This window comes from Nelumbo nucifera, chromosome 2 (genome assembly GCF_055504915.1).
Source record: "Nelumbo nucifera cultivar China Antique chromosome 2, China Antique-T2T, whole genome shotgun sequence".
Lineage (NCBI taxonomy): Eukaryota > Viridiplantae > Streptophyta > Magnoliopsida > Proteales > Nelumbonaceae > Nelumbo > Nelumbo nucifera.
The window spans coordinates 109,936,879-109,946,556 of NC_142650.1; the positions used below are offsets into that span (position 1 = coordinate 109,936,879).

Genomic DNA, 9,678 nt, shown 5'->3' on the forward strand with positions numbered 1-9,678 from the left:
CTATAAGGGTCCAAGTTGAAGAACTATATCATTAATAGTTCATTCTAAATTTTTTCGAATGCCGAGTTTGATCCATGGGTAGAAAGAAATTTAAAACATTATAGAGGATTTTCAAGTGCAACAAATAGAGAAAACGAATTTTGTACCAGCATTTACTTTAGGATTTTATTGGGTATGTTGCGACTTTAGAGATGCTTATGCTAGTCGAGGTTAAATTGCGGTGGTTGTGAGTTACCCCGTTTCGATTACCCGGGATTATACCTGTTAATGGGTTGGATAACCCGAAACAGATATCTTGGCCTGGCCCATTCTAAGTCAAGATTGGAATTGCATTTAACCCCATTAGCTCGTACGAGGACCCAATGTACTGAAACTTATTATATTTGTCGGCTCGGTCTTGGGCTTTTTCATAGATGCCCAGCCCAATCCCGAACCCACTTATTCGAGCTTAGGTTGGTGACAATATAACATCTTTGTAGATATAAATTCTGTTTAGTAGGATTTTGTCAAGAATATCAACAATGGCTATCATGGTCCTTCGGTAAAAACCGAAGTATCTATAGATTAATATGTAATATTTCGGATGCTGAGTTTCATTATAGGGTGGAAAAGATTTTAAAACATATTGGAGAATTTCTGAGTATAATTAGCATAGAAAAACAATTTTGTCCAAGCAATTACTTAACGATTTTATTGGGTATGTTGCGACTTCTAGAGATGCTACTGTTGGTGGTGGTTAAATTTCATTGGTCATTGTTTACCCGAATTTGTTTCAATGGAATTAAATCAATTTTTGGGTCAGGTAGGTCGACGAATTGAGTTGGCCCGACCTGTTCCAAGTTAGGATTATTCATGAGTTTAGATCTGCAAGTTCGTCCATGGCTCCAATATACCGGGCCCGAACAATTTTTTTTTTTGGTTAGGCTCAAGCTTTTTTTGTAAATGCCTAGCCCGAGTCCAAGCCCTGGCCCACTTAATCGAGTTTGGATTGGCAATGGTGGAATGTGTATATATAAATTCTATTGAGCAGGATTTTGTCTAGAATATCAACAATGACTATCATGGTCCAAGTGGAAAAATTATATCATTAATAGTTCATTTTAAAATTTTTCGAACGCTGATTTCACCCATGGGTTTAAAGAATTTTAAAACATAGTAGAGGATTTTCGAGTACACCGAACAAAGAAAACCAATTTTGTTGTAGTATTTACTTTATGATTTTATTGGGTATTTTACGACTAGACCTGCCAAAAAATTGATGCAACCCGCGAACCTGATGCAGCCCAACCCAAAAAAATAGTGTTAGGGTCTCATATTTATCTACCTAAATGTGAAAATGACCCGACCCAACCTGAAAAAAATGGGTTAGGTTGGGTTGGGTCATGGGTCAACCCGTTGACTTGATTGTCAAGTCTAATTGGGACTATTATGCATTGTTAGAAGTTTCCACTCTTTAATTTTTTCTATTTTGTCTTTACTCTTTATCGTTTAGTCTTTAAATTGTTAAATGTTCAAATTTTTTTATTTTATATTTGGAAATTTAAGGTTAATTCCTTTAATTTTGACATTTTTCATGTGATTTTTATTTATTTTTTAAATTTCAATTATTTATTAGGATGACCCGAATTGACCCATGGGTCAACCCTAACCCGAACATTTAGGGTTAAGGTCTAACATTTGATAACCCAACCCAAAATCAACCCTAAGTGCCTTGACCCAACCCGAAGTCGACCCACCCAACCCAATTGCCAAGTCTAGCTGAAAGTCTAAAAAAGACTTTTTTTCGACAAATAGGATTGATGGGACTTTATATTTTTTATTTGGCAAATAAGTATGGGATAGTCTCATTTCAGGACCTTAATTTTCAAATGAGATTATCCCTTGATTGAAATTTATTGTTCATCTTCTACCTCTGGATTTTGGATGCAAACTACAATTGATAAAGGCTCAATTCAAATGCCGTTTGACCGTAAATCATGAAAATGCTGTCACTGAACCGTTTCCTAAGTCTGAAGTTAGAAGAAGATGACTAGTACAAAAAAGAATCAAAACATGGAAATTTTCATAATTTTATTATCTTCACAGTGAGGATAGTTTACAGAGTTAGACTTAAATGTATATTTCTGAAAGTTTAGTAAGCAGTCGTACACTCATACATTTGAAAATTCAGGCACGAAAATAAGGGTACCCCCAAAGTACAAGATATCTGTATGCAATTTATCCTTTTTATTTTTATTCCCGAGATCCAATAATTGAGAAAGACAAGTTTAATGCGATTGAATTCAACTGTAAAATCAATCCCTGTCCCTTTCTCTTAAGTTATTTGCAAATATGTGCCTTCTATTTTTGCCTTTAACTTTCTTTTTCTTTCTTTTTTGTTTTCTTTTGTTTGTAAAGAAGTAATGGGACATACATTTATGTAGACCAAACTTCGCGGAGGAGTTCATACCTCACATTACCTCCACCATAACCTGTGGTTTCCTTGTGTTTTCCATTTCCATTCCCCATCTTACCATTTGCTAAGGTGGGAGATGGTGGCATTTTGTCGATGATGCATGTCAGTGGAGAATCCAGTTCATCCAATTCCTCATCGCTCGTATACCCTTTCCTCTGAACGACTGATACATTTCTCCCTAGTTGAGGTTTTCCTCCGGCATCGGCAACTTTTTCAGCCACATCAGCCTGGGTAGGAGGGGTGTAAACCACTGGAGAAGCAATATATGGGAAGCTGCTATTGGAGTCTCCGTTTGATAACCTCCATTCCACAATACTCTGAATTGAACACAAACATCGGATAAATTACCATCAGAAATGGACAAAAGATGATTCCGTTCCTGTGCTGTACAAATTTCAGATATTTTAATAATATTTATTTAACCAAAAAAAAGAGAACACATTACATGCGACTAGTGTCGCAGAATTACTCAACTATACCCCAGTGAATTTAGAACACGCCGCTGTATGGTGAAAAAGGCAAAATATCATGTCAAAACCGGTGACTGATTAAAACACTGGCCTAGTTTTCTAAGAGAGGAAACCTAAAAGTACCACAGTAAAATGTCCTACCAGACAAATACAGTAAATATTGTGAGGTGGGACCTTGCTATGCTGAAAATCAATCTATGAGATGATTGTGGCAATGACCAAAAAAAAGCACCATCAGGGGTTCTAATATTAACATTTGGAACCCAGGTAAATTTGGATGAGGTTCATCAAATGGTGATAAGACTACTTTTTTTTTTTTTTTTTGCTGCGAGCAATACCACCCAATTGAAGGGACAAAATAAGCTGGCAGCAGAATCTGTGGTTTACTTGGTGCTTCAATGCACAGCATAGAAACATATTAGATTCAGAAATTTAAATGCAGTCAAAACAATACCTCAGCATTCAAGGCCTCTAGGACAGCCCCTGGGACAGGATCAGGGCAGAACTCATCGGGAGTAAAATTGCAGAGTATGCGCTTGACCAAGGGAAGACCAATGGAAGGGCATACCTATAGAACATGAAATTAGAAATTTTAGCAATCTTATTGTGTGGTTAGATGACGCAAGAAAATATGTCTGGGTTAATAATATAATGGAATTGCAAGCTTGACCTCTTTTCTGATGGATCTGTCCATAAGCATGTCCTTTGGGAGCATTAAAAGATCGCTCAAGGCATTAAGTAGATAGAAGGACTTGGGTTCGGCATCCCCAACTCGTCTGAAATCATCCTCATCACTGGCCTGATCTTTTACGGAATCATCAGCATCCATGCCAAACAGATCAGAAAGCCATCTAGACCAATTACCTACCTGCATTTAGAGCAAAGACTTTCCTAATTAGTATTCATCATATCTTCAAACTAGCAGCCTCATAGTTGTACTGACGTGTAAGAGGTCAGATAAACAAATTCTGTGCTGAATGCCTAACAAAACAGCAGTGTTTCAGCTGGCCTACAAGAAGCATATATGGTTCTTAAGAGAGAAAAGTATGAATAAAATACTAATAATGCAAGAAGTGCATGCAATCTCCACTCATGAGTACAACAATCAGGCTAATGTGCTTAATAAAACAAATGGATAATAATTAGAAAAAGAACATGCAGATAGATACAAAACATACAGAGTTTTTCAGTTGTGCACCAGATCCAAAGCTCAAGTCACCAGCTGGAATGGGCAGAACCTTTGAATCAACAATTGGGTCAGATACAGGATCGGTCGGGATCTCATGGGCCGACTCACGTAAAATAGCATTGAACATTGCAACATCAAGTCTTGCCACACACTGTTCCATTACCTGACAAGAAGAAAGATACAGAATTGCTTTATTTCTAAAGTGAACAAAGCACAATTAAGTATTTTCCTTCAATCCACACATTTAAGCTACAGGAAAGAGAACTAAATGAAGAGAATGCCATTTAATTATACAACCACAAATCAAGACCTCACAAGGATCTCTGCTACCTATGAAGTTGAAAAGAAGATAAATGCCAGAAAAAGGCAGCCCAGTGCACGAGGCTCCTGCCAATGCAGGGTCTGGGGAGGAACAGATGTACACAGCCTTACCCCTGAAGATACACATAGAAGCTGCTTCCAAGATTTGAACCCCAGTCACCCAGGTCACAATGGAGCAACCCAACCATTGTGCCAAGGCCCACCCTCTAAAGGCAGGAAAAATTAAAAACGAAAATCAATGGGTATTATCAGTACATACCATTCTTGCTAGTACTGGCAAGCAACCACATTCATGCCCCTCTGCTCGAACAGGACAAACTCTTTGGAAGGCGTCCTGGAAAGCACTTTTCCAAAGGTTAATTGAAAAACTTCCCTGCTGCTGATCACCCAAGGCTGGCCCCAACAGCTTTCCAAAGCTTTTGTTGGTGTGCATCTCTTCAACTGGAGGCTGCATGTGTGGAGTTAAGGTCTGAAACAAGATCACTTCAATCAGCTCAAAGAGAAATACATCAGATCCTATATACAGAAATATGTATTAAACATGATAGCGATTACTACATATGGCAGAATATGAATTATATAAAAATGTAATGAGAGTTCATTTTGAAATAAGATTAGTAGCTTCAGTTATGCAAGGGACTCTGATATATTATGCATCCATACTCTTCTAAAAAGATTCATAAAGTGCATCTCTCTCATACCTGCCACCACACAGACTCGACAATCCGAGAGAAAATCCAGGATTCAACTTTCTCTAGTGCCATTATGAACGTACTTGTCTCCTGCCAGTCATCAACAATTTGCATGAAACCAGGTTTCTTCACTTGCTTGGGACCAGGACTGGCCTTCCACTTCAGTGATGAAGGCTTCCCTTCACTTATCTTTGCTCCATTTGCTTCAACAAACCTTGTAATTGGATTTGAGTGGTGTGAATTGCCAAAAGCTTGAGATATAATCTCTCTTAGGACAATGGTATTTGATAACCAGAAGGTTAACCTGAAGAGAAGGAATGTTAGTCCACAAGAAAAGGAATAACAAGAAAACATTCTGAATTATTCAAATCATGTATGCAACATTTATGTCACCTTGAGACATCATTACCACAGGACTTGGCTATCAGTACAAGCCCTGAGGCAGTGTTCCTTGCAATAGTGGCTCTCTTGTCTTGAGTCCAATGCTTGCAAGCATGAATGTATAGCCTAGAAAGGCGTCGAGCAGGTGTGTGCACCTTATGTGCGGAGCTCCCATGCTCTGGTACAACAGAATAGAGTGAAATCTCAAGAGCAGCAATTTCTCTCAGTTCTTCTTCAAGTTTCTCAATTCTTTGCTCCATCTCTTCAATCTTATGATTCACAATTTCTCTCTGTTCTTCCAAACCATTCTTTTCTGTGCCAGCTGTTTCATCATCACTTCCAATACTATGAGCACCACTGGGTGCCTCATCCAAGGTGTTTATGTCCTTTACCTCATCAATAGCCTTATCATCAACTCCTTCAGATGATTCCGATGAAGGTTTTGGAGGAACTTTCATATTATTACTTTTATTATCTGAGAGGCCCTTAGAGTTCACCTTAGGAGACCCTTGGCTGGATTTTGTAGATCTCTTTGAAGTATTGTTTGAAACATTTTGTGATTTACTTGTTTCCTGGTGATTTTTTCTAATTGTTGATGAATGAGGACGGCTTTCAGAAGATTCCTTTTTTGCAAGCTTCTTGGGAACTCTTGAAACTCTTTCTACCTTGTCATCCTCTGTTGTCTGTATATCCCCTTGAGATGATACAGAATCTTTTGCCATCTCAGAATCAGATTCATCCTCCTTTCCATGCTTAGGATCCTTTTCCAAATCACTAGAATGATCTTCCATTTCATATTTGTTCCCTTTTGCAACCATTTGATCAGCTTTTAAATCTGCAACTGTCTCTTCAGACCTGTCCACATCATCCACATAATGTATAACCATGTTGTCATAAACTTCACTAGTCTCTGTGCCTGCTGCATTTGAATAACTTACTGAGATATTGGAGTCAAGCTTAGTATCCGGTTTTCTAGATTCAACCTCTTTTGCATTCAACTTCTTGGAGCCATTCTCATGCACTTTGTGTTCTCTCCTGTAGCTTTGGATGGATCTTTTACTGTGGCTATTATTTGGTATGTCTTTCTTCCTCACCGTATCTCTCATGCTTTTTCTACTTCTTGCTAACTGTGGAATGAAAATAAAAAGCTATTGATGAAGGATAAAAATAACAAATAGTTGCACTCACAAAGCTCAATTTCCAGGACTTGTTTAATGCGAAATGCCTACTTGAGAACATCACCCCATGACCCACCCTAATATAAACTTGAGGATCAATTTCAACTAGAATAGAAGATAAATTCAACAAACAAGGAAGCTTGTGAAAATCAAGGATTAAAAGATGTATCAATTGAACCTTCGTGACATTTTCATGAATCAACATGAGTAATGATCATCCCAACCATGATGAACTAAACTAAAGAACATCATATCAAACATGTGTGCGCAACTATAACCATGTATAGACCTGCTTTGGCACATAACAGAGAACAAAATATGATATACTTCTAATTCAAAAATCCAACAAAAATTTACGCCAAGGCAATAATCAATTGACTATCTCCCGGTCCAGATTTAGATACATGCACAAGTTTAAACTTCAACAACGGTCATCAGACGACCACTAAGGGACGGAAATTTTTGCTACTACTGGGAAAAGATCAGAAGTATTTGAGTAAAAAACCGGGGCGGGGGAGGGGTTCTCAAAACAAGGGAACATGATTTATGAAACCAGATTCTGGACAAAGCTTAATAGAATGAGAGAATCTGGTTTGTATTCTTTAAAGTCCAGAAATTTAAAGAAACAGAAAGTGGAATCCCGACTGAAAGAGCCAATTCAACCAAAGCATGAAATAAGCTTTTATCCCATCCGAGATCAGTGTATGGCAGCATAAACTGGATCTATTTGGAATTCACTAATATCAAGAAGCAAGTTCAAAACAACTAGTAAGAGAAATTAAATTTCCAATGGTAAGGAACCTATAAAATTCTTCCACATAAAGCAAAGCAACTATAATCTAGCTTCAATTAGTGTGAATTAATGAACTTCAATTCTAAGTACAAACCAGATAACAATCAATGTATGGTTTGGATGACCAGCCTACATAAGAAAACCGACATCGAGAAAACTTGAAATCATTGGAAACATACCGATCGAGCACCACTCGAAGGAAACGCAGCAAATTCCAACTTCCTCCACTAATCGAACAAGCAGAGCTATAGAACAGAAGGAAAGAACATAGACTTACACAAAATATAACATAAAACAGCTTATATACTGCTAAATCAACTAGAAAAGCATAGAAACCGCGAAATCCTATAGAAGCGCCAAGTTCCTGCTTTGCAGAGCATCGGATCAGATGATTCAGAGCACAATGAACACATTTCGTCTGCATTTTTCTTGGAAGTAGAATCGAGAAGATAAGGCGACAAGCAACGACAAGAAGTTATGGACAAGTAAAAAGCATGCAAGCAGCAATCTTTGATATAACAAACAATAAAAATTATAGAATAAAACTCAGTAAAACCTTTTGAACTCTTTTTTTTATCAGGCTTTCAAAATTCAAACGCGAGTCTCATTCTCCGCCATTTTTTATTTACAGGTTTTCAGAGCTCCATTAACGAGATTTAATGGCCGCCTTTAAAGCTCGCTTACTTGCTCTCTCTCTCTCTCTCCGTAAATTGTGTCTGCAATGAATGAGTAAGTGTCCGAGAGAAGGACGATTGGCCAGATCGCCAGATCGATCGAGGGAGTCTCTTTTAAAATGCCCAGCTGTTCGTACGGTCAGTATCAGGTTACCGGAGAAGGCTGTCGGTGGCTGAAACTGACGGGAAATTCCCGGTGAGTTCACATTGGCGCCCCACATCCACATCACAGCGTGCATTAAGAACAAATTCGGGAGATGTTCCGGAAAAACGGTTGCTTTCTGTGGGGCGCAGATGTGAATTCATTCCCGGTTGCTTTCTATCAGAGACCTGGCGCCGAATTCACATATGCGCCCCATCCTAGGTCCGTACTGCTCTTCTCAGTTTCTCAACTTCTGGAAGATTTCGTGATGTCCATTGCTAACCGTCCAAATGGTGACCAACCTGGTGTGGGTCATAGTCCACAAGAAGATAAACGGACAGGATCATCTTCCAGAATCAAGATAGAGCGAAATAGATACTTTGACGATGAGTTTGATGTACTACATCATTGTCGTCTTTTATTATTTATTTATATGCCCAACACCAACAAGCTACGGAAGCCTTCGGCATGGCAAAGGCAAACTGCTGTTAGCCTGTTTCCTACAATTCCCTTAAGGTCCAATTACCAAGAAAGGCCCATAATGCCTCCTATTAACAACAACATCATTACTGGACCCACAATCCCAAGTGGGCCAGCTTTTAAATAGAGAAGTGAGAAACCAACCAAAAAAATGTTGATGCACATTGATTCGTTGAGGCATTTATGTTTTCGAGGCTTAGATCTCATCATGTTTGATTTGAAATAAATCTAACGGCTCCAGATGGCTTGTTGGGCCCACTAGCGTGCAAGTAATTGATTGGTGATTACTGATTAACCGATTAAATAATCATCAAGAGTTATTTGGATGGTTACGAAATCCAATGATTTTAATTAGTTGTGGGCCATGTGGGTAGAAAAGTACAGAATTAAAGGGTGAGATGGTTGATGGGGCCCATCATTCATGTTTGCGAAAGCAGCAAGTGAATGATTGGATCTCCTGGTCCTAAGTTTGCTACATGTTGCTCTTTCAAACGAAAAGTCTGGCGTATTGACCAGGTTAACCTTGTTGTGGACTTGCTTTTTCGATAAAAACGGGGGTATTTTTGTCTTTTTATATGTACTCCGCTTAAAAGAAAGAAAGGACGCCCAAATCGCTGGCTCAGAAATATTGCGGAAAGTTCATAGACATAATCGAAGGCACGAGAAAGCGCGGAAAAGTTTTATTGATGACTCGATAAATGAGGACTTCCTTCTAAGGCCCCTTTTCCATGCACGTGGTTTGGTGAGTTTTTAGTAGGGTAAATTGCAAATTAGTACTCGAATTTTAAAACCTGTAAATTTAGTATTTGAGTTCTCAAAACGTTTAATTTTGTCTAAAATTGTTAATTACCATTAAAGCTCAGTTTAGAAGGAGTATAAATATAAATTTGTAGAGTATAAAAT

General features: G+C 38.3%; 1 protein-coding gene across 8 annotated transcripts; it reads right to left on the reverse strand.

Moving 5' to 3' along the window:
* Positions 1 to 2,205: 2,205 nt before the first annotated feature.
* LOC104613015 (uncharacterized) lies at positions 2,206 to 8,443 on the reverse strand. Of its 8 annotated transcripts, none has more exons than XM_019200412.2 (10): positions 8,164 to 8,443; positions 7,659 to 7,724; positions 6,447 to 6,635; positions 5,521 to 6,363; positions 5,137 to 5,431; positions 4,695 to 4,904; positions 4,104 to 4,277; positions 3,596 to 3,793; positions 3,380 to 3,493; positions 2,206 to 2,772 (listed from the first exon to the last, which is right to left on the reverse strand). In XM_019200412.2, exons 3-10 carry the CDS (start codon positions 6,500 to 6,502, stop codon positions 2,416 to 2,418), a joined length of 2,247 nt encoding a protein of 748 aa, XP_019055957.1. In that variant the 5' UTR covers positions 6,503 to 6,635; positions 7,659 to 7,724; positions 8,164 to 8,443; the 3' UTR covers positions 2,206 to 2,415. The 8 variants fall into 8 exon arrangements, with proteins under 8 accessions (XP_019055957.1, XP_019055955.1, XP_019055956.1 ...); XM_019200410.2 differs by having other exon boundaries at positions 8,036 to 8,246; XM_019200411.2 differs by lacking the exon at positions 8,164 to 8,443 and adding an exon at positions 7,816 to 7,894.
* Between the last annotated feature and the right edge of the window lie 1,235 nt (positions 8,444 to 9,678).